Genomic DNA, 20,433 nt, shown 5'->3' with positions numbered 1-20,433 from the left:
GGCTTGCTTCCAAGTGTGAGACACTCTGCTTTTGCACCCTCTCCAAAGTGGCTTGGGTGCGGTGGCATTAGGAGGACACCTACCCTGCAGCTGCTGGTGTGCTCCCATGGGAGGACAGATTGGTGTCTATAGAGAGGCTAGTGTTGTGTGTGTGTGTGTGTGTGTGTGTGTGTGTGTGAGAGAGAGAGAGAGAGAGAGAGAGAGAGAGAGAGAGAGAGAGAGAGAGAGAGAGAGAGAGAGAGAGAGAGCACTGACCAGGGAGTCACACTGGGCACAGGGAACGTACACTTCAGTTTGTCGCTTTCCACTTGACCCTGGATTTGTGTTCTTTTATTAAAATGTTTAGTTCGCATACAGAATAGTGGATTTCGTCACCACCTTTTCACACACACCCAGCACAGTACTTCTCATCCGGCCACCCCCTTACTCCTTGTCCTTGCTTCTCTTCCAGGCTGTTCTTAAAACAGGAGTCGCACCTTGAAAGCTTCTAGATCCTCCCTGAAGTCCTTGGGGTCAGGAGAGAGGCTCTGATGCTGTTATTCTTGAGGCAAAGCCTGCAGATCTTGGTGCTCCAATTTGTACTGAGGTTACATAAAGCTCCTGGGAATAACGGGCTTGAGAAAAAGAATGGGAAGGGATTAGATGACGTAGAGTATTTAAAACAAGGCTTAACCTACGTGGGACCACCATAGTATGTACGCATGCAGGTATGAGTGTGCAGGAAAAAAAAATACAGTATATCTGCCTCTGAACATAGGCAATCTCCTCGCCAGCTAACACATTCACCTCTGCAACAACCGGAAATGAACAGCTATCCGGGCACTGGGCTCCCTCCTCCGCTCCAGGCTCAGGTCCAGTCGGCAGGCCATATGAGGAAACTACCAGCGGAAGGTGCTCCAGGTGGACTCTGGCAAGCCGGATGACCCTAGGCGGGGACCTAGTAGACACAGCTGCCTCCCTAGCACCTTGTCTTCGAGGGTGAGCTTAGAAACCATGTGGTCGGCCTGTGTCCCTCAGAAGCACTCGGCCTCCCGGGTAACCAGCATTTCCCAGCACAAGCAATTAGCTGTAAATAACACCAGAAGCACCTACTCTGTAAACGGCGGCGGCTAATTGGTGTCCACCGCTAGCCCTCTAACGCTAGGGGCAGCTGGAGCCTGAACTGTTGGGAAAGTGGTAAGGCCTACGGAAGATCCTGGGTGCTGTCTGAGGTGGGAATGGCGTATAGGGGGGTTGTTACAACCCTGACACACGAGTTCGGAGGCTTTTCTTAAGTTGCCATAAAGTCAGGGCCACGCTCCGAAGAGCTGATATGCCCAGTATGCAGAGCCCTCTTCTCTGCCTGGGATCCCTGGGTAGTCCGCATATATCATCCTAACTCCTGTTTCCCTGCGAGACCTGGGCAAGGTGAATTCTCCGTTTCCGGGCTTCCGCGCCCTTTTTACCGAGACCCTGGAAGCCAAGGTCTCATAGGTGAGCAGAGGAGGCCCCAGCCAGCCGCTGTCCGTGTCCCTGGTCTTGGGTACTTTCCTCTCTTCTCTTAGATGGGAGTAACGCTCCAAAACCAAGTCATTTAGGGCGGAAAGACTAGGGTTCCGATTAGTTTCAAAGCAGAGGGTGTTAGCAGGAGGTCGCTAAGCTCATTTAGGGGTGTGGCAGTGCCGCTGCTGCAAAGGTTAGCTCTGAATTCAGGTTAGTGCAGGGCGCGCTCTGCTGGGTCAAAGCAGCCCTCCGTTCTGCCAAAGGGCCAGCAGCAGCCGGGGTCGGGCGCAGTGGGGGATACGACTCAGGGTGATCCGGGAGCCGATTGCTGAGTTGGTCAAATAAGCAAAGTCTAACCCAGCTCCACGGAGCATTTTCTGGGGAATGCGCTGATAGACTCTAGCTGTCACACACCTTACCGAGTGAGGGAGGGTGGTGGAAAAATGAGGAGTAAAGGTTTGTTCCGCCCCTGAGCATCTTGTCCTCGCTTCCTGCGTAGGCCAGGCCAGTTCTGCACACACACCCCCTCCCGCGCGCGCACACGGCGCCGTGAGTCTCACCTGTTCTCTCCCGACCCTGCTGAGGTCACCACAGGCGGACCCCAAGACCCCACGATGCTTTCTGCAGAGGCAGGGCCTAGCCAGAGCATCTGAAGGTGGGACTGGGGCTCAAACTAGGGATCAGGCTCCAAGAAAGGAGGGAGGAGGCAGGCCCTCTGGGTGTCGCTAGCTGCTTTCCGGGAATCCTAGAAGGGAGCTGCGACCTGTGAGTTAAGTAGCCACTTCGCCTTTCCTGTATAGGTTACTCGTGGGTCAAGGGCGCCACTGAAAACAGCAAAGACCATTTTGAGCCACCCACACTTTATTGCGGTAAGAGACTGAACCCAAACTTTGAGACTCTGTGCCCTTCCAGCCTTACTTCAGGTTTCCCTGGGCGGACCGTGGGGTGCAGTCCGGGTTTAAAGGTCTCCTCTGACTTTTCAGAAAACGCTCACGATTTGGCAGACCGGAGTTAGAGACAGACTTTTTAAACTTACCGCCCCACCTTTCCCCGTTAGTGCTGCACGCCCCCTGTCCGCCCCCCCCCCATCCAAACACACCTTCTTCTAAGCTAACCCCTCCCCAAACTTTATAGGAATAGGGTCATTGGTGCGAGAGGGGACTAACTTGGTCGTCTGTAGCGGAGCCGAAATAACAGCGCCGAGGAAGCGCTTTTGTGAAATGTTTTTTCAAGCTGCTGACGTGCGGGACACCGAGGAGCTCTGCTTGTCGGCGGGAAAGATGCCCAGCTTCTGGCGGAAGCGCCCAGCTATGTGTGTCGTTGGAGTCGGTCTGGTCTCCGCGTCCCTAGGCTTAAGGCCCTAGGACTCTGGCGGGGTCCAGAACCAGGTTTCTGAGGAAGCTGGAGTGTCACATTAGTCCTCTTGCTTCTTTAGGCCTGCGCGACCCCACCGCCAGTCTCCCTCCCCTGCCTCTCCATCCTCCCCTCTTTTCTCCGGTCCCCTTTCCACCTCCCTCCTCCCTCCCTCTTGTGGACAGGTAGCCCCGAAAGTGAGACACACGGGAGTGGTGAGCGATCTAGGGGCTACCACTTCTGGATTTAGGATCCCCAAGGATCCGGAGACAGGAGGAGATTCAAAGGGGCGTCCGCGACTCTTTGAAACTGGGGCATGGTTTACTTCCCCCAGGACGGCGGGGTCAGAGGGAGAACTCCCAGCACGGGGCTCTCTGGGACGGCTCTTTGAGCACGTCAGTTCGGCCACGGGATGCAGAACTGGTGAGTGACACTTTTGGTGACGACTACCAGGCTTGGCAGTGCCCTTTTCGGGTTTCAAGATGACTGACTCCGGAGGCTGTTGGGTGGCCGGATCGCCCTGGCCACTGTAGCCTCGCTCGCCTCGCTCTTTCTGGACATTAGGGTGTTCTTTCAGAAATAAGAGTCCAGGCTTCTGGCCTGGGCCCTTTCTAGCCTTGGATAAGCCTTTATTTGTGGCCATGCTGAGGGAACTAAGGCTGCCACATCCCGACGCCCAGCTCCACGGAACCACATTCACAGGCTGGGTCCCCCTTGGTCTCTAAGGTCACCCCTCCCCCCCGACCACTTGTCTGAAATTTACCAGATTCCAACCTTAAGGCAAGAAAAAAAGTGTTTCATATACAAACCGATCAGGGTATTTGCAGATAATTGCGAATGTCAAATACTCGGGCGCGATGACAAAGTGCAGAGATTGCCAGGGCCGGAGCTGGCCTGCAGGGCGGGGGTTGCTGGGCAGCCCCACCACCTCAATCCTGCCCAGAGGCGGGCCTTGGGGGCGGGGCGGGAGTGTGTGTGCGTGTGTGTGTGGGGGGGGAGCACTCGCCAGCATCTGCCCACACTCCAATTAACTAAGATTTGCTTCTTAGTGCTAGCACCCAGGAGCTCATTCATGTATCCATTCACAGCTGGCTCTCCCTAGCTGGCGCAGCTAACAGGTGAGCCCAGGGTGAATACGGCACCGGATAAGACTGTCCCCTTCACTCTGTGGTCCCTAAACTTGAAGTATACAGGCGCCGGTTTCCGGGCCTCAAAGGAAAGGCGCTGCCACTTGGGTCTCCCACGGCTACCCCCGCTGCTGTTGCACCCTATTCCTAAGTAAGACGTGACACGGGAAGGAGACTCACCGGCCACTCTGGTAGCAACGACTTTCTAGTGCCAGAGTTGGTTTTAAACAGAAATGGAGCGGAGTCGGGGAGGAAAAAAAAAAAGACAAAACTCTACCCTTCTTTGCCCCAGTAACTACCATGGTTGCAAGAGGCCTTGGGGTACCCCTGGAGGAGACGTGTATTTAGCCTGCCAAAATGGACCCTTCCAGGGTCTCAGCAGCAGCCAAAGGCGCTGTTCCTTACTGCTTTTGGTCAAGCCTTCCCAGATTCCCTCTTCCATGAAGCAAGCAGAAGCAAATCCAATGTCTCAGGCTCCTCTAGTCTTCCTGGCGTGGGGCTAGGCGTGGGGATGGGAAGTAGTCTCACTAGATTTAAAAAAGTACTGGCAATCAGGTGTCTCTTGCTGATGACACCGTGAAGCTGGTGGTCGAGCTGTGGCTTTTTAGAGGGAGGGGTCTGAGATCTCGAGGGTGGCAAGGACTAGGTTGTTGGTCAAGAGGCTGGAGGTAGAGGAGGGAGGAACAGTAGATGAAGACTCCCCGCTGACCGCTTACCACAATAACCTACTCCACCACACCCAGGCTCCTGAGTCCAGGAGTTCTCATCCAACTTTGTGGGGGAAAGGGAGTTAGCATAGAGCTTCACCCTCCCGACCCCTTTCCTTTCCGAGAGCGGAAGACTTCGTGTGGAAAAGGAAGGACGGAGAATGTGTGTGTGCATGGCCGCCGCCCTAAAAATGTTGCATTCCATTTTTTCTGGAGGTTTTCATTGACAAACTAGAGAGCCGCCAGGGCTGGAGCGGAGCACCTAAGAGTTGAGGGGAGGGAAGGCGTATTGGGGAAAATAGAGAGGCATGTACCCCACTTCGCAGTGAGGAGGACGGGAGCCGCGGGTAGAAGGCGTTGGGATCCAACATGTGAAAAGTCCGATCTGGTCCCCGGAAGTCCGATGCCAGCTCCTTAGCCACCAGCCACCAGGAGCGCTCTGAGCATCCAGCCCTTCAAGCTCCTAACCCGGAAGGCTTCGATCTGGCCTGAAATCCTGACTTGAGGTCTCTTGGAATTCAAAGAGCAGCTATCCTACCGGGAGTTCGCCCAGGTCTAGTGAAGGGGGTGTAGGAAGACAGCCAATGTTTTCAAGAGCCTGGGCGGCCAGCGGCGCCGCAAGTGTAGGATGTGATTCTATTTGACTTTCCAAATCAAAGTGCATTGATTGGCGCCTAAAGAGTTCACGGCACATAACTGTCTTAATTAAACCTGCTGTAAACAGACAAATCACGTCTTGCTCTTGCACAGAGAACGTGGGGAGGTAGCTGAGGGCCTGGCAGAGACCAGGCTTGAGGGATGCGCTTAAAAAAAAAAAAGTGCAAAGGAGGCAAAACCAGAAAAAGAACCAAAGTGGATTTTCTGCATCCCAGAAAACAGATGAACCGAAACAAAAACTTAGGATCGCAGGGAGTTGTGAAGGACAGCCAGGATTCCCACTGCAGTGCGGTCTGGACCTAAGTCCAGAGGAGGGAACCAGCGGTGGAGAGGCAGGAAGGCAGACTGGTTGAGGAGGCAGAGGTGCCCACTCTGAGGCCCTAAGTTAGCCTGCCTGGGCCCTGCATTTTTCTTCTTAAGTTGCCATTTCCTCAAATCCACACAACAGTGAGAGGATACCTCCTCAGTCCACAGGACCCATGTGGAGAACAAAGGTAACTCACACAGAGCTCCCTGGACACACCCACGGGAGGTAATGGGCGCTGGCGGAGATGCCCAGTTGAAGGTGATGGGTGTTTGCAGGAGCTTGGTGGAGAGCCAATGGAAGGGCAAATTGTTTGCAAGTAACCCTCTTTGAAAGCCAGAAGAGATGCACTTTCGGGGTGTGCTGGTGTTGTACTTAGCGGAGCATCAGGGGCTGGGGAAATCTTCGAAAGGGTGAGCAGGGCCCGGCACTGCTGTGTCGCTGGCCTCCGGATAAAGTAGGCAGAGTCTGCAAAGGTCAGCCGGACGCCTCTTTCCACCTGGAATGTGAAAAGGGGTGGGTCTATCTCGGAATAACCCCACATCTCCGGAAGTTACCTGGCAGGGGCAATCCTCCATAGACTTCAGGTCTCACAGTCTAAAATCATTGGAACAAGGAAAGCCTGTCAATTTCCCAGCTAAGAACGGAAAGGAAAATTACCCCCAAATATAGTGAAAACACGGGAGATATGCACTCACAGGTTTGGGCACACTTCTGGTAACTTCAGGAGTCAGCACTTTGCCCCCTGGAAAACTTGCATAACTTTTCTTTTCTCTCTCTACTTAGCACTCGATCCTATTAATAATGTGCTCGTTAGGCTGATGTCTGGAGACAGTAACTATGCTGCTTGGAGGAAGAATTGAACTTCAGGTAAATTTTAGCATAACATCTCCAAGTTTTCTTTTTTAAAATCCCGTCTTTAACCTTCATGTGAAAAGGAAGAAAAACAAACAAGACCCACACGCTTAGTGAAAACCGCTCTTAGATTTGTTTTTAGTTTACAAGATTTTTGTATAGGTGGATACAACCCTAAAGATACTAGTTAATTGGCTATAAGCAATTCCTGTACATGGAAAAAAAATCTTCTCTACTTTGAAAAAAAATCAAGGCTTAATTTACAGACTGGAAAATATCCACTCTTGGAAAAGCATGCTTGAAATGGTTAGAAGCAAAAATAAAAATTTAAATTGTGTAATGGCATAGAATTTTTGCTAAAACCAAATTATTACTAAAAATCTACGAGTCTGAATGCAGTGAAAATTAATTAAAAGGAGAACTATTAGGGAAACAGTACAGTTTTTCCCCCTATCACACAAAATGGTGAAGTCTTTAGGACCTTTCCTCCTCTTCTGTTTTTTTTTTTTTTTGTGCGATTTTTCGCTTCCGAAATAACCACAGTTCACCTTTGAAAACTCTCCGCTCCCGAGCGCAATCATATTTGTTCTGTAAGCAAAGGGCTTTGAAAACAAACAGCTTTCCCACATTCACAGTCACACACATCAAGCGTAGTGGCCCGTTTTTTGAAAACGGGGAGGAGAGGAGAGTGCAGAGGAGAGGAGAGGAGAGGAGAGGAGAGGAGAGGAGAGGAGAGGAGAGGAGAGGAGAGGAGAGGAGAGGAGAGGAGAGGAGAGAGGAGAGGGAGGGGAGGGGAGGAGAGGACAGAGAGAGGGGAGAGGAGAGAGAGAGGGGGAGAGGGAGAGGGAGAGAGAGGGGGAGAGAGGGAGAGGGAGAGAGAGAGGGGGAGAGGGAGAGGGGGAGAGAGAGAGAGAGAGAGAGAGAGAGAGAGAGAGAGAGAGAGAGAGAGAGAGAGAGAGAGAGAGAGAGAGAGAGAAAGCTTAGGTAACCAACAAACCCGATTACTAAGCTTTATTGATACTAAAAGGAAAAGTTCCCCTCGTAAAATTTCTCTGAGCTTATTAGTTATTTAAATCAGCCCGGGGCTGGACCTGCGACGCCTAGGGCACCTTCCTTGGCTCCTGGAGGTGAGCAGCCAACGCCGGCTCCGCGTTGACCTACCACTTCTCACTAGGGACTGGGCAAGAGGGGCGAAAGCGAGCGCAGATTGCTGAGGTGAGCCACTTGACCAGGGGTACCAGGCTCGGCGTGGTCAGATGGCCACGGGGGGGTACCAGGCATCAGAAATGAACCGGTCACCGCTGCTGTTGAGGCTGTGGGAAAGCAGGCCAAGGGGTCACGGCGTGCGGCAATCCAGCTCTCCCGACGGACAGGATCTATCTTGGGTGGCGCTTGTGGTCACTGGTCCCAAAGACCCGGATCTGGCCCGGCGTGGAACCCGCCGGTGCGGGCGTCCAGGGCGCGCTCCTGTTATAATCGGGGTGGGCACTAGGTGGATTCACACCTTTCTGGGTCAGCTGTGTATGTGTGTGACTGAGGGGGTGGGCAGAGAATTGAGTGTATTAAAACAACTGCAGCAGCAGCAGCAGCAACAAGAAATCCCCTTCCTAGCGAAGTCCTCTAAGCTGTTCCCGGGGGTGGGGGGGGGGGCCCTCTCACGTCTTGATGTAACTTCAGAGAGGCACCAGGTGATGGCCAGCTCTGCTGGGCTTGTCCTTCCAAGACACGGAGGGAAGGCACGGGCGGCTGCAGAGGACTGAGGCCCGGGAGGACGGCGGCGACTCAGCCACCTGGACTTTAGTCCGGATGTCAAGCCTTAATGGTCTAAGCGGGTGTCTGGGGGGCTTCCTGCAACCCCGGGGAAAGTGAAAGTTCTAATCCCGGAAGCTGTCTAGGTCCCCCGAACAGGATACACTGACTATGCGCCTCCTCCGTGGTCCCAGTAAGTGCCTAGGACGTGGTGTGCTAGCTGCATCAGCTTTTCCCGGCGGCTCAGGCTTAGCACCGGCCCCGAGTCCTGGTGTGCTCTGGAGACTCTCGGGCTAGGACCTCCTGGCATCCGAAGGCCTGACTGAGCTCTCCAGCCCTGGGCTGGGGATAAGTGCGGGTCGGTCGGCCAGGAGTTAGGGATGGAGGTTGGATGACATGCCATGCGCTTTTTGGGGGGAGTAGTTTTCATTACAAAAGATTGAGGGCCACGGCAGGCCAGGCTGTTTTGCGTGCGCGGTCGCATCTTGGGCTTGGGTGGTCTGCTGGTCCCCGAGGCCGGGGGTGGGGACCGCACCGGCTCCGCGCCTCATTAACCTGAGGATTCTGGGCGCAGCGCAAAGGGCTCGCTCGCTCCAGCCGGCTCCGCCGGTTTCAGCCGCAGCCCACGCGGTGGCGCTGTAGGGAGACGTCGCCTCTACTCTGGGCGGGGACCCCTGGCAGTGACCCGGTCTTGGAGGTGGAGGGGACCTTGACAACCAGCCTTGGCCTCTAGTTCTTCGCTTTGGGCCGGAATTCCTTCGGCCTCCCCGATCGGTGTTCCCCAAAGGAAAAATAGAGCCAGCGCAGCCCGCGCAGCCCCAAGATGGGGCCGCGTGGCCGCGGCGGTTCCTTTGGCCTCCTCTCCCCCTCCTGCCTTGTTAATCTCCACCACGTATAGTAGGTGTCTACACTTAGATTACATTAGAGGGGCAGTCGTTTTCACGGTGCACGGCTGCGGAAGGAAAACTACCTTTTAAGACACTTGGAAAAGAACGTCGGATCCAGGGAGCCCTTGGCGTGGAGGGATACTGCCCTGTGTCGCCAGCCGTGCCCGCTGCCTTTCCAGGGCTTCCCACTCGGTGACCGCGAACCTGACATCAGACCTTCGTCCAGGACTCGCCCAGCTCTGAAACCTGTCTCCTCACGAGCCTCCTTCTGGGAAGCAGAGCCCACACCAGACGCTCATCTCGGTCACCTAGGACCTCAGAAAGCCAAAGGGCTTCCCTGCTACAGCTCACCGAGTCACCCTGGAGACTCTCTGTCCCCTGGGCTTTGGCCCTGTGGGTTGCCCTAAACTCCAACTCCCAGACACCTTGGCAGCTCGGCTCCCATGGGCTGGTTGCCCACCACCTTTTCCCACTACTCTTCCCCCACTACTCTTCCCCCGGCTCATCTCTGACCAGGCCTCAGTGGCACGTTCCTCTGAGGTCCTTGGGAGAACCCCACTGCACCGCCTACACCTAGGCCCCTAGAACGGCTAGGGAAACTGCGAGCCCTTTTATATTTGCCCGGCGCGGGTTGATCTCTTGGGCTCTGATGCCAACCAGGAAGCTGGGTGATAACGAAGTAAGTGTCCCCTGCCCGTGCGTTTTGGTCAGTCCCCATAGTAGTCTGAGAAAGGGTTTAAGCCATCTCAGTAGACCTACCCTTCCTTCCCAGGCTCGCCCTGGCTCCCTCGCACCCCGACCTCCCTGTCCCTGGTCCACTGGGCTCACTGGACTTGCAATCTAAACGCATTGGTATATGCTTCTAAAGTGTTGGTCGCCTAACTTTCCACGGACAGTCCGAGACTGAAATTGGCTTCAGACATGACGTGGGCATCCTTAGAAAGAAATGACCCCCCCCCCTCGCCCCCCGTCCCTAGCGGGGCCAGCTACTGGAGAAGCATTTGGCCCGGTTTTGGTTCCTAGAAGCCATTGCCGGCCATGAAGTTTTGAATGAGTGTCCTGGGGTGGAAAAAAAAAATCAGCACCAACTTTCAAGTGCTCAAAAAGAGGCAGCGCACCTCTGGAAAGGCTTCTTTGCCTGGGTGACCAAACTTGAGAGCCAGAGAGGCAGGGGGTGAATGCCGGGCCTTCCAGAACCCGAAAGTTTGAACGCTGAAGTGTGGTGAGCTTGGCACTAGGTCCTACCAGGGCAGTCGGGCCTAGGTGGTCCACAGCCAGCACACCACCCAAGGTTGATCTGGGCGGAGGACCCGCAAGGCCAAAAGCTCAGGGGCGACAAGGAGAAATCAAACAATATTTTCATTAAAAGTGCAGGCTGTAAGAGGACTTAGGCCTGGGAAGAAAGAAAACCAGTCTGGAAAGGAAAACTATGCGCATTTACCGAGCCTAAGAAGTTTCGTTGTTTTTGTTGTTGTTGCTTAAAATAAATAAATAAAAATAACAGTGTGGCTGTGAAAGACGCGACCTTTGACTACATAACATAAGAGAAAAAAATAGGGCCCGCAGAATCCTAGAAAAGTCTGTGTAGATCACCCTCAAAAAAATGTAGGTCAGCAGCAAACGGAGGAAACATACCCCACCCCCCAACTTCGCGTTCTGAGCATGGGGGCAACTGTTTCCTAATGCGGTGTGTGTGTGTAAGTTTTGGATTACTTATTTAAAAAGACCAATGTACTTATACCATTTTTAAAAAGTGTGATTTGTTTCAAAAAATGTTTGGAACTAAACCGTCATAGGGAATACAAAATGAAACCAAACAATTTTTTGAATCATCATCGAATATATTTATTAACTGTTTTTTAAAATGAAAATCATAACAGAAGTTGTGAAAGTATTATTTAAGATATATCTTACTGGAGGGATTAGAAGTGTTTGAAGTAATTGCTTTAGTTGAAATGAGTCAACGGCTGGGAAAAGCACATGGAACTTGAAACAGAAAAGGCCTTTATTAGGGACAAAACTAAAGGAAAAAATTCACACTGGGCAGACTTGGCAAAACTTTCTAGAATTCTCCTTTTGCTAAACGAGATAAATTTGAAAAATGCCCTACTAAAAATAAATCTGCCAACATTCAAAGTACCATTTTGGTAATAACATCGAATTTGACATTTTTATGTATATTAAATGTAATTTATTTATTTTTTGAAATGTAATTTAAAATAACTTAGACTTTTTTTGTCCCAAATGGTAGATTTTCTTTTCATTATCAAAAATAGACAAGAGAAATAATGAATTTGAAAGGGTGCAGAATTTAGCCACAATGCACATTTAATTGTACTTAATTGTATACTTTATTTAAATAGACTTTCTAGGGGTTTTTAATAATTTAGAATCAATAGTTCCCTTCAAAGCATAATAAAATATTTACACTTTATAAAATATTAACCGATTAACAATACCGCTGTGTTGTTTATAAGAGTGTAGCTGAAGTCCATAATCATGCTGTTGACACAAGGTTAGCGATGTGATCCTAGGAAAATGCAAAGGAAGATTTTTCCGACTGTGATTTTTATAAAATAGCTCATTAATGACTTAGGATAGAATCGTTCCAACCATTCACATCATCAGATATAATAATACTGACGAATCAGACAAAAAAGATCCCCACTAAACGATTTGCATTTTTTTCCCCCAGAAGTATTGAAGTCCTAATATCATCAATTCTTCTTAGTTTGGGCCAGAGGTGCATCCCGCAGTTTCAACACCAAGGTAAGAAAGGAAACGGGGGACTTACTGTTGTTAATATATAAATAAGATACATGCATTTCTCATTTTAAAAACAGGCTAAGTTTGACAGTGATAGTTGAGTTTTTGAAACACCCCTTTCTCATTTCGATATGCTATTACAGATTTTTTTTTTTAAGTTTGTCGATCAAACTTACAGTTCTTTGCTTCCCAAACCCTTTTAGCTACCTTCACTGGCTTATTTACTTGAGTCACTTCGCTTTCACGGGCTTCGAATTTTCTCTAGCCCCTTTGGTTGGGTATGTTGGTGGGGCACGGAATTTGAGGAAGAAAAAATCAGGGCAAAGAAAGAGGCGTCCTAAAACTGCGGCGTCTCGGCGGAGGATTCCTACCCTGCTGGCCCACCTCTGCGTGGCTCAGCTCCCCAGTCGCCTGGGGCTTCGGGTGAAGTTGGTGGGCGGCTCCTGGGAGTGGAACTGAGCGGGTCCTGGGCACCCAGATCTAGGCCGGGGACAGGTTTCGTTTTGGGGACCCCTTTTTCTTTCAGAAGCCCTCAGGCCTCGCTGGCCATGAGCTTGGGGCCCTTGGGGGCATGGTGGCGGGGAGGGGGAGTTGGGGGGGGAAAGCGAGGTGACAAAGCGACTGGACCGCAAGCAGCCGGGTCTCCAGCACTATGCGCCAGAGCCACCGCCACTGGCCCAGCTCAAGGCCGGGATTGAGAGAATTGCCCCGAGCGCGTTTTCCCGAAACCGAATTTAGTTTGGCCCTCTGGCGCCGCCGTACAGTCAACGCTTCTTAAGGGGGACTAGTGGCTCTGGCAACCCGTGGAAGCCGAGTCCTTGGGGTCCTGGGGAACAGAAGGGAGACCCCGGTGCCCAGGAGGGACGGGAGGCGCCGCCGGTTCAAGGGGCTTCCCTGGCCCGAAGGCCGGCGAGGACTGATTCATATTTTCGCCCTCGGAGGTCCCAGCGGCGGACGGGCGCCCCGGCGCTGGCCGGCGCTTCGCCGGGGCCGCGGCCCCTGCCCACGTGCTTATTCTTAAGGAGGTCCGCGCCCCAGCCGGACGGCCAGGACAAAAGCGCGGCCGCGAGCCGGGCTGGGGCGGCCAGGGCTCGCGCCACCTTAAAACGAGCACCGCGGCGGGAGCCGGGAGGCGAGGGCCGCGGGAGTCGGCAAAAAGTTTGCAGCTCCCGAGCCCTAAAGGGACTGGCTTGGGGACGCGCCGGCGCCGCCTCGCTCGTGGGGGACAGCCTGGGTCCCCGCGGCTCGGCTCGGCCTCTGCTGGCGCCCGGACTCGGTGGTCTTCGGGAGCCCCAGTGCCGCAACCCGAGGGCGCCCCGGGCCGGCGCCGCGTCCTAGCCTCCGGGCGGCCCGAGCGGTGCGGCTCGCGTCGCCGCCCGCGTGGCCAGAGTGGCAGGGATGCATCCCGCCCCGCGCCCACCGAGCCACCCTCGCTCCAGTGCCACCCGCAGCCCGGCGGGCGGTGGCTCGCTCCAGGCGTTCGGGACACCCGGGCTATTGTTTCGGACCCGCGGCCGCGCCCGATCTCCGGGAGAAGCAAGCGGCCTTCTCCCCGCCAGCCACACTACGCGCGGCCAGGAGCGCAGCGGGCCCGGCCGGCCGGCCGGCTCGGAGCTGATGGGGAGCTCGCCCGCACCGAGAAAAGTTGCTCCGAGGGGCGGAGGCGGTGGGTGGTGGGCGGAGGCGGTGGGTGGGGGAGGCGATCGCCCTCCTATCTCCAAAGTCGAAAGTACTCGGGCGCAGTTAGCAGAGCCGGGAGACGAGGCTGCCGCTGCCGCCTCCCGCGCGCCAGTCTGCGCCCCTGCGGCGAGCCGCGACACCGAGCGCCTGCCTGGTCGCCGCAGCCTGCGCGCCGGGACGAGTGCGCCTCGGGGCTGGGCGAGGCGGCTGCTCCCTGGACTTGCCACAAGGAGGAGGACCAGACCCTGGGCCCTGGCGTTCGTCCGCGCCCAGACGCACCCATCCGCCGGCCGTGGCCACCGCCTCGCGCCGCACTCAGTCCTCAGCCATCCGTCCTTCATCGCCCGGTGCATGAGGTCCTTGCCACCCCGCTCCCACCGCCGACTCTCCCCTTCCTCCTCCTTTCTCCCTGCCTCCCACCCCCTCGCCTATCCCTATGCCTCCTCCGCAGCCCGGCTCTTTGGGTCGCCGTGCTCTCAGCGATTGATTGATTGATGTTTAATTTCCTGCCAGGCGGGGCCCCCCCTCCCCCCGCAACCTCCCCAGCCCTCCTCCCCGCCCCCCACTCCCCTCCTTCATTGCGGTGGACCAGTCTGGCTTGGGTTTAGATCCGTCCCCCCCATTCCCATCCCGAAATAACCCAGAGACTTCCCCTACCCCCACCCCAAATTATTATTTTGAAGGCGCTAGATCTGGGGACCGAAAGGGGGAGGGGGGGAGAAATCGGAAACCGAGGACAACCCAAAAGGACTCACTTTGCCTGATGACTCAACGCAACTAATAATCATCTCCCTCTCAGTGTGTCTCTCTCTGCGGCTTGTCAGTGAGTCCGGCTCTGGCTTCTGGCAGAGGCGGCCGCGAGGGGAGAGGTTGGAGGTGACAGCTTGGGCGGCCGCCGCGTTTTTCTCTGTGCGCGCGGTCCGGGGGTCTCCGCGCCTTCTCCGTTCTTGGTGGCACGGTCCCCGCGGCTCCGGCCGCGCCTCCTCTCGAGCTAGCGGCGGTACGAGCCGGCAGCCGCCGCAGCCTCCCAGTCCTCAGCCCTTTCTCCTCTCCAGAACCGGTCTCCTTCCCGAAGGTGTGAAAGGCTCTTTCAGCCCCCTCTCTCCCCCTCCTCTGCCGTCCCCTCCCCCGCTCGCTCGGGTGCCCCTTAGGAGGAGTCCTCCTTTCCCTCTCCTCCTCCTCCTCCCTCATCCCCCCACCCCCACCCCCCATCATCATAACAACCATCTCGGAACAGAAGACACCCTGACCCAGGACCTTAAACACTAGGACCCGGGGAAGAGGAAAAGGAAAGGGGAAAGAGGAAAGAGAAAGGAAGACTAGGACAAAACTGCAGATCACCAGAAACTTTCCACCCTGGATTCTCTACTTTTGCTCCATGGACAGAGCCCCAGCCAGCCAAGTTTCAGACAGACCGTGAGCAGTAAGTACGCTGGGGCGAGGGCTCCCGCGCCGCGCCCGGAGTTCGGAAGCCCGGGGCGCGCCAAGTTCCCCGGCTGATCGCGGCTCCGGCTCTCACGCGTCCCTAGGCGAAGCCGGGGAGTGCCGTGGAACCCTCTCTCGCTACCCGTCGGCGCACTCCCTACCTCTCTTGCATTCTTCCTTCCCCTCTCTGTCACCCCCACCTCGTCTCTTCGGTACCCGTGGCGACTAGGCTTCTCCAGCGTCCGAAGCGCCCCGGAGGATTCTCAGCGCCCCAGGTGTATTCGGGGCTTCCTCTCGCGGGTGCCAGTGACAATTCGGGCGCTGTTTCATCAGGTGTTTTCCCTTCTTCCGGGTCACTCCTCAAAAATTGAAGAGTGCGGAGAACTGCGTGGAGCGCTGCGCGCTTAAGGACCCCCGAGAAAAACTTCCCAGATTTAGAAATTAGGATTAATGGGGGCTGCTCCTGCACCCAACGATCTAAATTTCTTTTTCTTACGTTTTAATGCTTATTGGCTTTTAAAAAAGCACTCAGGATCAGATGAAGATAAGAATTCTCCGAAATAATAATTGTAATCTTGTGATGGAGGATAGCCTCTACAAACCTCAAAATGTTTGGGATGCTCATTCCCGTGGAATTATAGTTAATTTTTTTGTGCAAAGGGTGTGTGTGTGTATGTGTGCGTACACAAGTGTACTAGTGTACTTGATCCATAAAGGTAAAAAGCGGGGATTCCATGGATCTATTGATCAAGTCTTTGGCTCCTGCCTGGCCATTCACAGCACATTTATCTAGCAATTTATTTGCTTAAGGATCCGTGTATGCCCTGGCTCCCTCCCAGGCCGGGTGGGGACCTCTTGCTCTGAAGTACTCTCATTTCAAAACCCCGACCCCCCCTCCCAAGTGGGGGGCGGGGGGCTCTCCATCAGAGAAGGGCTAGTGCCGGCGCTGCCCGCTATGAATGGAGCACTAAGTGCTGTGAGCTCAGTCCATGCCATTGAGGGCTAACTCTGGGGACCTGCGGCAGAGCAGGTCTCAGCACCTCAAGTTCCAGGCAGCTTTGAGGCCTCCAGTGCACGACTGGGACCCGCTACCCCGGGACCCTTCGGGACCCTTCTGAAGCGTGGGAGGAAGTTTGTGTGGCTGCTGTGCAGCGCTCTGCCACTGGCCTGATCGTCTATCACGTGTGTGAGCGGTTTTCCCTCTTTTTTTTTCCCTCCCCCTTCCCTCCCCTCCGCCCCCTCCCTAGGTCCCTGCGCGTTTTATTGCGACCTGCCGGTGGGAACTTTGTCTCCAAATCGGAGCAGCATGGAGCGGCGGAGCGAGAGCCCGTGTCTGCGGGACAGCCCCGACCGAAGGAGCGGCAGCCCCGATGTCAAGGGGCCTCCCCCGGTGAAGGTGGCCCGGCTGGAGCAGAACGGCAGCCCCATGGGAGCCCGCGGGAGGCCCAACGGCGCGGTGGCCAAGGCCGTGGGAGGTAACAGCCTGGAGCTGGGAGGTGCGCGCAGCCGGAGGCCGAGTGATAATGGCCTAGGTGTCAGGGTTCAGGTTGATTAGGCGCTGTTTCGGTGTAGGATTACAGGAAGTCAAATCCAGGTTGCCAAATAATGCCCTAGTCGCCTCTCCGCAACTGGTAGTAGCTTCATCTCGAGTTAAAACAAGAAAGTGGTTTACCCAGAGGGTGGCATTTTTTGGGCACTTTGCCACCGTGTGCCGAGGTGTTGGCAGGTCTGTGTCACAGCCAGCTAACTGTTTCTAGCTTTTCCTAGAGAGCTCTTTCGTGTTTAACTCCCTTGCCTTGGATCTGTTGTAGGGCTGAAGCTTCTAAGCCTTGATTTTTAGTAGGGCAGGGAGGGAGCATCAGGCTAGAGCAGGGACAAGTGGTTTTGGTGTTCTGTAGCCAGGACAGTGCTGAGAGAAAAATACGTTCTAGGGAAAACGAAGAATCAACCGTGAATCCATTATGTTCTTAGCGGATTTGATGCTGAAGTTGTCTGCAGAGTTTAGACACAGGCATTTATAACTTTGTAAGGAATTAGAGAATTGGGAGAAAAATAGCAAGCCGCTTTATTTGCTGCCTGCTGCTCCCCACCCAGATTTAAGTATCATTTAGAGACAGTCTTTTGATGTTTTCATTACTTCTACAAATACTTTCCTTAAAAGTGGTTAGTAAAGTAATCTTACAAAATAAGACCAAAGAAAAATTTAAGTACTGAAATATTTTTTGGGTTGCAGGCCATTTAACTAGCTGTCTCTTAAATATGAAATATACAATTTTATATGGCTTTCAGACTTTTTTGTTTGGAATAAATCATTCCTTTAATTTTATTGTGCCCAAGATTCCCCTTTACCCCAGATGTTTTCAGCAGCAATATGTTAATGTAATTCTTTATGTTGACCAGCATAAAGTGATAGAAATCCATGGTAAAGCTTGGTGATAAGGTCCCACCTCCCCGTGTATGTGGTGTACATTGAATTTTGGAGTATATAGTTTGAAACATTTCCATGTACCTAGCAAGATGACACTTCTCTGTTTTTAATTATTTTACTATGTTTTGTGGTAGGTAGACATTAGAATGGCGTTCCTTAATTCTTTTAATTGGACATTTCTCTTGAGAAGGAGCCTTCCTCTCAACTTTTAAAGTTTTGAAAGCATGAGCTGGCTTCTATAAAGTCCCATTTAGAGATATGAAAATATACTTTTAATGAGACAAGAAAGAAAGAAAGAAAGAAAGAAAGAAAGAAGGAAAGAAAGGAGCCCAGATTGCTCTGTGACTCATTTTTCAAAAGTGGGGTTCATGAATTCATTGAGCCTTGTTGTATAATCACCTCTATGCACATAATGGAGAGAAATATATCACAGATACGTAGGACCAAGCTTGGGATGCTGTACATGTTGCTTCTGTCTGGTGCAAACAGCTTTGGAAATCCTTGGAGAAAGTGTATTCTGAAAGTCTCTTTTTATATAAGAAAAAAATCTTGGACCTAAAATTTCTGTCTCTTTTTGTTACTTCACTGCACATTCTGAGTTTTCTGAGGTCTCTCCACAGTTTAGAATGTAACTGTTAGAAATCATGCTGGCCTTTAACAAAGTTTCTTTCATGTCATATTGAACTATGAAAGAAACTGTCTTTGTTGGTCAGGGTACCTTCAGTGTGGAATGGTAGTTCCTTTGCAGATTTTCTGAAATTATAGTTGCATTTGACCACGGGCTCTAAATTTGATACACACTAAAATTATTGCCTTTGTGAAGAATAATAGATTTATTTCAGTAAACTTCTAGTCACCATCTTGGAGGCTCCACTTAAAAATTTAGAAATAGTGAGGGTCCTATTAGATGCCTCCTAAGCTGGAAGTGAAATGGCAGCATTTTACCTTAACACATAACATTTTTAGTACTTAATAGCAACAGTGTATGTGGTGTATTTGCATATGGTGGACTTTTAAAAATCTTTCAAAGAAAGCTCAATTCTCTATAGCATTAGAGATCCTTTGGAAATAAATTAATTTAGGGACCTTCAAAATATAACAACTTAGAATATAAAATTTTGCAGTGAGAAGCTTTTTTATTGAACGTTAATAATTATTTTGTTGGCTTCAGTTTATAAAGTTTCCATATGTATACTAAAATGTTAATAATTTTATTTCTTTAAAACCTATAATCATATATAGACTGGAGGAAAGCCAAGCCTTTTCAAAATGTATATTCCAAATTTAAAAAATGTTCAAAGTATATTTCTAGTTAGAAATACTTCCTAATTAAAACTTCTTTCTTTTAACATAGGATAAATATAAATTAGATTGTTTTTCTACCGTCCTATATATTTTGTTGAATTTTCTTTATAAAGCAAACATAAATAACCACAAAAATATTTATATTTTATGAGTCATTTATTATCATTTTCGGGTCTGTCGCACTCTGTCCAGGCCATGAAGATGGGCATATGTACACAGAGCTCAGTATTGGGGGGCACATGCCTTGTTTCTCTAGAGTTCGCCCTGAAAATTGTTCTTCTCACAGAAATAGGGGAAATCATTACGTTAATTGGTTGCTCAGTAAAACAGCAATTTATCCCTCCGCTTTTGATAAGCAGGGCCAGATAAATGTTTTTGGTTGGCTGCAAGAATAAATTCTGTTGCTGTTCTCCTTTTTAAAGAGTGGGAACTTGTTAGGATTTTTGATGAGACTTAGATATTCATACAGAAAGGGGGAGCATTCTCGTAGTGTCTGGTTTGAACCAGTTGAGGTGTATGTGGGGGGGGGGGTGTTCCCTCCCAGGCCCTAAAGTTGTCTCTTAAGAAGAAACTCAGTGCCTTGTTTACAATGTGGTCAGCCTTAGAAGCCCATTAGCAGCGACACCACTTTTGTTCTATCGGGTGGATGTTGCTGTTCTGATGTATGTTGTGTTTTTCAAAGTGTGTATGTAGTGAGGTAGAAGTGCTCAGATGTATATGGCAGTCAGCTTTTGTAGAGGGTCCTCGAGGGAAAAAAAGGCTAATATCTCTTTAAAAACCATATGAAGGCTGGGAGAGAGTTTAGACAGGCAAGAGCCCCGTGGTGCTGACAGCTTTATGTCCCTGCTGGGTGACATTCACTCACTAGAACTGGCGTCCCCTCTCAGCTAGTAATTCACTCCATAAGGATTTGGGAAAAGGATGATTAATGGTGGAAATTTATATTCGCGACATTGTTGATTAAAACTTAGAGATCTATTTGAAGACTTAGAAAAAGAAGAGATTATTAAAGATGAATTAACTGAGAATCAGATGACCCTGAGCCCCTAAAACAATTCTGCTGTGTGGAATGCCTCTGCCAGCCAGGGGACCTACAGCCCAAAATGAAAGTGGGGCCAGGGAAGTTTGCAGAGGAGGCCAGGCCTGTGCCCTTTTCCTGGACTGCTGGAGGGGCTGGCCAGTGCACTTTAACAGCCCTACACTGTTGTGCTCCATTCAGTGTTAACCCAAGCATCTTCACTTTTTCCTGTTTGGCTTCAAGGAGAACTTTCAGACAGCTTTATTTAAACTGAATGAACAGCACTTGGCTATACCAGATGGTATATTTGCTGATAGGAGGCATTAAACATCAGAAATCTTTTTGATATTTTTCTTTTTCCTGTGATTTTTTAATGCTTTTTAAAAAGGGGGGGGTGTTAAATGTTCTAGTTTTTTTGCGGGGAGAGGGTGGCACTTAAACACTGGGAATGTCTTATTGAAATACCTGCTCCTTCTGGGGAAAAAAACCTGCGTATTTTTGAAAAACATTTTGCTTTAAAACAAACCACTGGATTTTATTGGAGAACTGCTGGCTGAGGTTACCCGATAGCAAAACTGCCTGAAGTAGAGGGCTCCCCCTGCTTCCAGGCCTGCCCCAGAACACAGCTGTCTTGCTGCAAGGGGACAGCATATTATGCAGCACACTCTTGACCCATTCAAACAGCCGCAA

General features: G+C 51.7%; 1 protein-coding gene and 1 long non-coding RNA gene across 7 annotated transcripts in view; one reads left to right on the top strand and one right to left on the bottom strand.

Moving 5' to 3' along the window:
* Nucleotides 1-312: 312 nt before the first annotated feature.
* LOC128117531 (uncharacterized) lies at nt 313-14,614 on the bottom strand. Its single transcript, XR_008220835.1, has 2 exons — nt 14,323-14,614; nt 313-614 (listed from the first exon to the last, which is right to left on the bottom strand). It is a non-coding gene; the product is annotated as an uncharacterized LOC128117531 (long non-coding RNA).
* The window catches only part of Satb2 (SATB homeobox 2), a 179,041-nt gene continuing 166,049 nt past the window's right edge, over nt 7,442-20,433 (top strand). Inside the window, exons 1-3 of one of the 6 annotated variants that reach the window (XM_052749486.1) lie at nt 7,654-7,700; nt 11,817-11,890; nt 16,240-16,488. In XM_052749486.1, the coding sequence (XP_052605446.1) occupies nt 16,299-16,488 (190 nt within the window). In that variant the 5' untranslated portion in view covers nt 7,654-7,700; nt 11,817-11,890; nt 16,240-16,298. Of the gene's footprint in view, nt 7,701-8,136; nt 8,428-10,974; nt 11,891-14,794; nt 14,991-16,239; nt 16,489-20,433 lie in introns of those variants that run through there. The other 5 variants (XM_052749484.1, XM_052749481.1, XM_052749485.1 and 2 more) reach the window with 5 other exon arrangements.

Source organism: Peromyscus californicus, unplaced genomic scaffold (genome assembly GCF_007827085.1).
Source record: "Peromyscus californicus insignis strain IS unplaced genomic scaffold, ASM782708v3 Scaffold_21__1_contigs__length_65335640, whole genome shotgun sequence".
Taxonomy (NCBI): Eukaryota; Metazoa; Chordata; class Mammalia; order Rodentia; family Cricetidae; genus Peromyscus; species Peromyscus californicus.
Note: the sequence above shows the minus strand (reverse complement) of the source record. Positions and strands in the feature narration are given on the sequence as shown.